This window comes from Coffea arabica, chromosome 5e, assembly GCF_036785885.1.
Source record: "Coffea arabica cultivar ET-39 chromosome 5e, Coffea Arabica ET-39 HiFi, whole genome shotgun sequence".
Taxonomy (NCBI): domain Eukaryota; kingdom Viridiplantae; phylum Streptophyta; class Magnoliopsida; order Gentianales; family Rubiaceae; genus Coffea; species Coffea arabica.
Genome location: NC_092318.1, coordinates 49,345,696 through 49,351,337, shown reverse-complemented (window position 1 = coordinate 49,351,337; position 5,642 = coordinate 49,345,696). Strand labels below are relative to the sequence as shown.

The 5,642-nt window shown below is 37.0% G+C and overlaps 1 protein-coding gene across 1 annotated transcript; it reads left to right on the top strand.

The window, feature by feature from the left end:
* The first annotated feature begins 1,041 nt into the window (after positions 1 to 1,041).
* Positions 1,042 to 4,769, top strand: LOC140006653 (trifunctional UDP-glucose 4,6-dehydratase/UDP-4-keto-6-deoxy-D-glucose 3,5-epimerase/UDP-4-keto-L-rhamnose-reductase RHM1-like). Its single transcript, XM_072048956.1, has 3 exons — positions 1,042 to 1,306; positions 2,339 to 3,916; positions 4,010 to 4,769. The coding sequence occupies exons 2-3, from the start codon at positions 2,351 to 2,353 to the stop codon at positions 4,472 to 4,474; spliced, it is 2,031 nt and encodes a 676-aa protein (XP_071905057.1). The 5' UTR covers positions 1,042 to 1,306; positions 2,339 to 2,350; the 3' UTR covers positions 4,475 to 4,769.
* Positions 4,770 to 5,642: the final 873 nt, after the last annotated feature.

Genomic DNA, 5,642 nt, shown 5'->3' with positions numbered 1-5,642 from the left:
TAATTGGACTTCCACTTTATAATTTATTGCCAATGCAAAAAAAGAAAATGAGCGTTCAAAGCCTCGTTTGAGGCCCTAGTCTTAAAGTCCTTCACGAATACGTAATAAATAAAAATTAAGAACTTTAAGAGGAGGAAAAAAAAAAGAGAAAACAATAAATTCATTGCTGGTGTGCTACTTTTCCTTTTGATAGTAAAACTAGGCTGTCTTATTTTTTTTTTTTTTGGTAAGAACTATATATCTTTAAACACATATCACCAAATTGTAAGATGGAAATGATTTTTTTTTTTTACTCTATAGACTTCTATATATATATTTTTAATTTTATGTGGCATATTAAGAATTTCTTTGTACACATTTAGTAAAATCTGCACATTCAAGTATTAATTTACCATTTTATAGTTAAAGAATATGCAATTTCTTGTTAGACTTCTACACTTCCATATTTTAAATGATAGATTTAGGATAGCATTCGTTCAAAAATGCTTGAAGTGTGTAGCGTAAATAAAATAATTTAACCCCCCCCCCCCCCCTTCTTCCCCGCGGCCAAAAAAAACCAAAAAAAAAGAGAAAGGAGAAGGAACAAGGTTTTTTTTTTTTGGTGGTTCATGGGATTTCCTATCTAATCTATTGCCATGCCAAATTTGTGTGGACCATTTTTGCATATTGCCCATATTTGTTTTGACAGACATTTAATTTATACCTTATAGGACAATATTGGACAATAAATATGATAGTTTCTAGCTAGGATTAAGATAAGTATAAATTGTTTAGAAACCTAGCGGCTAACGTAAACAGAAGAGAAAGAGAAGGTTTCACGCACAGGCCCTCTAGCCCAATCAGAGTACAATATGTCAACTATCATTACACTTACATGAATTTCACCAACAACAATTCTTGAATCATTATTGAATGAAATTACATGGAAGTACGAGAAGAATGAACATGGGCAGATAATTAAGTACAACGAAAGAATTCTATTGGGAGACATTTAATTGCTCTTTTTTCTATGATAAGTAAATATTGAGGTACTTTAATGCTGGAGTAGGACATGTTGAAAATGCGCTGGAATTGAGTTGTTAGCAGAATTGGACGAGGAAAGGAGAGGAGGCAGGTTTGCTCTTCCATTCCATGAAGGCTTATAAATAGCAAAGTTTGCCCTTACCTTCTCTGCTCAACCCAACCCGCTAGCTTTTTCATCCCTGATAATTGACCCTTACTTTCTTCTTCTTCGACTGATCAGCACAACCCATTACTCGAAATCAACTTCTTGTTTAACTAGCAATCGTTCTTGAAGCCTAATCTCGTAAGTGCAAACTTTCGTTTTCTGTGTAAGTACATTCATACATGCTCATTGTAATTTTCCAAGAAAACCCGGATTCTGGTTGACTCTAACTTACCAATTTGAATTCTGATTATAGTTAATATATTTGTTAGAACTAGGGTTTTATTTCGTGCAATTAGTAATGTGTCTTGTCTTGTTTAACATATATATGTAAAACTGCTGCACCAGCTTGAAATTTGAGTTGTTGCTCTCTCTTATTTTGTTGAATGCTCATTCATCCATGTTAAACTGTTAAAGTAAATCTCTCTATGAATTTGAGGGCGGATTGAATTATTCTTGTGGGTTTGGCATGCAACTGCATGTGTTATGGATGTATAATCCATCATATAGCTCGTTTATGGTTGCAGCAACAACGTTTATGTATATCTAAAAGGTGATTGAAAATTGATTGCTTTTAGTCAAAAGTTCCAAAAATGTGAACGCTGAATGAGATTTGTATTCTTTTAGCACTTGGTCCAGAACTCCAGATGTCATGTTGGTGTTACTACACAACTGGGATTTACATGTGCACCCTCACTTTTTTTTTTAAGGTTGGAGCTGTTGAACCCAAAGCTTAATATCCAAGTTGAATGGGCAAATCTTTACCATAAAAGATGGTTGTTACCTGTTATTCTATTTAAGGGACTGCATCTTTAGCTTAATTACTTCATGATCAACTAGAGAATAGTGATTGGGTTTTTAAAAAGTACTTGCTTTCGCTTTTGGAACCTAAATGTGATTAGAAATTTCTTTGAATTTCTTCCGTGGATCAAGATTTGGAACCAAGTCATCATTTTTGTTTCTTTTTTTGTAACCAGTTCGAATAGGTTTGATTATTTTTTTTATTTAAGTCTGTAGGATAGGTAGTTAAATCTCTGATATGAAAGTTCACCTTCTCCTTGAATTATGTGCTTTTTGCGTGTTTGATACATCTGTTTACTACAGTGCATTTCTTTCTGTGCACATTTTAATCTTCTGGATTTATCAATTAATTTTCTCTTCGTTATCTTTCAGAAATTGTTGGATATGGCAACATACAAGCCCGAGAACATCCTTATTACTGGGGCAGCAGGCTTTATTGCCTGTCATGTGGCCAATAGACTCATCCGGAACTATCCCAGTTACAAGATTGTGGTTCTTGACAAGCTTGACTACTGCTCAAATAAAAAAAATCTCGACCCCTCCAGTTCATCTCCAAATTTCAAGTTCATCAAGGGAGACATTGCCAGTGCTGATCTTGTTAATCACATTCTTCTCACGGAATCAATCGATACAATTATGCATTTTGCAGCTCAGACTCATGTTGACAACTCATTTGGAAACAGCTTTGAGTTCACAAAGAACAACATTTATGGGACTCATGTCCTTCTTGAGGCTTGCAAAGTGACTGGAAATATCAAGAGGTTTATTCACGTCAGCACTGATGAGGTTTATGGGGAGACAGATGAGGATGCTGTTGTTGGGAATCATGAGGCTTCTCAACTCCTCCCTACAAACCCGTATTCCGCAACTAAAGCCGGGGCTGAAATGCTCGTTATGGCATATGGAAGATCATATGGTTTACCTGTGATAACTACAAGAGGAAACAATGTGTATGGGCCAAATCAGTTCCCTGAGAAGTTAATTCCCAAATTCATTCTTTTGGCAATGAAGGGACAGAATCTTCCCATTCATGGTGATGGATCCAATGTACGCAGTTATCTCTATTGTGAGGATGTTGCAGAGGCTTTTGAAATCATTCTACACAAAGGTGAAGTAGGCCATGTCTATAACATTGGGACCGATAAAGAAAGGAGAGTTCTTGATGTTGCGAGCGATATTTGCAAACTTTTCTCGTTGGATCCGAATGCTGTGATCAAGTTTGTCAATAACAGGCCCTTCAATGACCAGAGGTACTTTTTAAATCATGAAAAGCTAAATAATTTGGGGTGGTCAGAGCGCACTACATGGGAAGAAGGCCTTAGAAAAACCATGGAATGGTATGTTAAGAATCCTGATTGGTGGGGAGATGTATCTGGTGCTTTGGTTCCTCATCCAAGGATGCTGATGATGCCTGGAATGGGAAAAAGCAGTTCTGATGTTGGCTCTATCTATACATCTTCGGCCTCAAACAATTCTGCTCTGAAGCGAATGGTGAATCCAAGTAGCAAAAATATTCATCATGCCCGAAAGTCATCCTTAAAGTTCTTGATCTATGGTAGGACTGGATGGATAGGAGGCCTTCTTGGAAAGATATGTGACAAACAGGGGATAGCATACAACTATGGTAAAGGGCGACTTCAAGACAGAGTACAGCTACTAGCGGACATTCAGAATGTTAAGCCAACTCATGTGCTCAATGCTGCTGGAGTAACTGGCAGGCCAAATGTGGATTGGTGCGAGTCTCATAAACCAGAGACCATTAGTACCAATGTTGTTGGTACTTTAACCTTGGCAGATGTTTGTAGAGAACACGGGCTTCTCATGATGAATTTTGCCACAGGATGCATATTTGAATATGAAGCTGGCCACCCCATTGGATCAGGTATTGGATTTAAGGAAGAAGACAAGCCGAATTTTACTGGTTCATTCTACTCAAAAACCAAGGTCATGGTATGTTATTTTATGATCCTCAACTTTCATATTTCTTGTGATGGGCACACCGATGACATTAGCCAAATTTTACATTGTCTCTGTCTTTTGCAGGTTGAAGAACTCTTGAAAGAATATGATAATGTATGCACCCTTAGAGTTCGAATGCCAATATCATCTGATCTTAATAACCCACGCAACTTCATCACAAAGATTGCAAAGTATGACAAAGTGGTAAACATCCCCAACAGCATGACTGTGTTGGATGAACTTTTGCCAATTTCAATTGAAATGGCTAAGAGGAACTGCAAGGGCATATGGAACTTTACTAACCCAGGTGTTATAAGTCACAATGAGATATTAGAGATGTACAGGGACTACATTGATCCAAAATTCAAGTGGACAAATTTCACCCTTGAAGAACAGGCCAAGGTTATTGTAGCCCCTCGCAGTAATAATGAGATGGATGCATCCAAGCTCAAAAAGGAGTTTCCAGAATTATTGTCCATCAGGGAATCTCTGATTAAGTATGTCTTTAAACCCAACAAGAAAAACTTGACTGCTGGAACTGCCATTTGATGTATGAAAAACATTGTGGCCAATTTTCACTATATACTCAAGGAAAGAAGAGAAGTTGACCTAGATATCCCAAATTATGTTACATTGTGTATTTCTAAAATTGAAGTGTTCTAGTGATAGCAGAAGTAAATTGCTCGGAGCATATTTTGTATCTGATGATTACACTATTGGAACTGTAACATTATATTATACCTCTATAAGAAACTCTATTTATGTTTGCCCAATTCCCTTTGGGTTTTGTGTATGTGCGTGTAATTTACCTTCTAATAATGAATCTACACCCCTTTTGACTGCTTCTCGGGATAACAGTTACTATCATTGGCCTATGGGATTGTTTTGTAATTTGTCAGTCCAAATTGCAAAATGAAACAATACAAAATCATTCAATTCATGTGGTCAAATTTTATTAGAGTATGATGGTAAACATTAGAGGGCATAGCAGATTTGATGCAGTAATGCTTTTCAATGCAATGGGCTGATTTTTAAATGGAATAACTTGAGATCTTTCCACAATGCAATTGCCTCCTTAACTAATTTTATGTTTGATGAATACTTCACTGGATATCGTCCTGTTTTGATTTCTTGCTTTGGTCGTACTTCTCCTTGGTAAAGATTAGTATTTTATGCCTTCACCGAAGCAGCAATAGAAGACCAATGAGTCTGGAGCAAAATTGGTTTGGCCAGCAATGGAAGACCCATGAGCCTGGAGCAAAATTGGTTTCGTATCAACATTCGCACAATAATTAAAGTGACAACAGGGACACAAATCTTTGAGTATCAGAAATACTTCTTTTTGAGTGTCTGGTGAAACTCTTGGCTACCAATTGCTGTACTGTGGCACATGGTCCTTGTACTCTGATCAGTTCAAGACCCTTGGACTAATGGCATTGGTGATATGGTACTACACGGTACCATTTGCATATGGTCCAGAACACAACTACCACGAAGCATTAATCCCTTTCTGGAGCAGAACACTTCAAGTTCTGGGCTTTGAAAAGGAGGTTACAGTTTGAGACAGACACAATAAGCCTTCTCAACGTGAAAAGTTGGTGAATTTACTAGTTTCCCAATACCAGTTTCTCTGTTTCATCCTCTTCCACAAACACCAACTAACTAGTAAAACAGTGTGGCCAATTTTCACCAACTAACTAGTGAATTTAATTGGCAT

Bases quoted from the DNA above. Each gene is read 5' to 3' on its own strand.
- LOC140006653 (XM_072048956.1), top strand. From the start codon at position 2,351: ATGGCAACATACAAGCCCGAGAACATCCTTATTACTGGGGCAGCAGGC. The intron at 3,917-4,009 runs GTATGTTATTTT...TGTCTTTTGCAG, and splicing joins ACTCAAAAACCAAGGTCATG to GTTGAAGAACTCTTGAAAGA.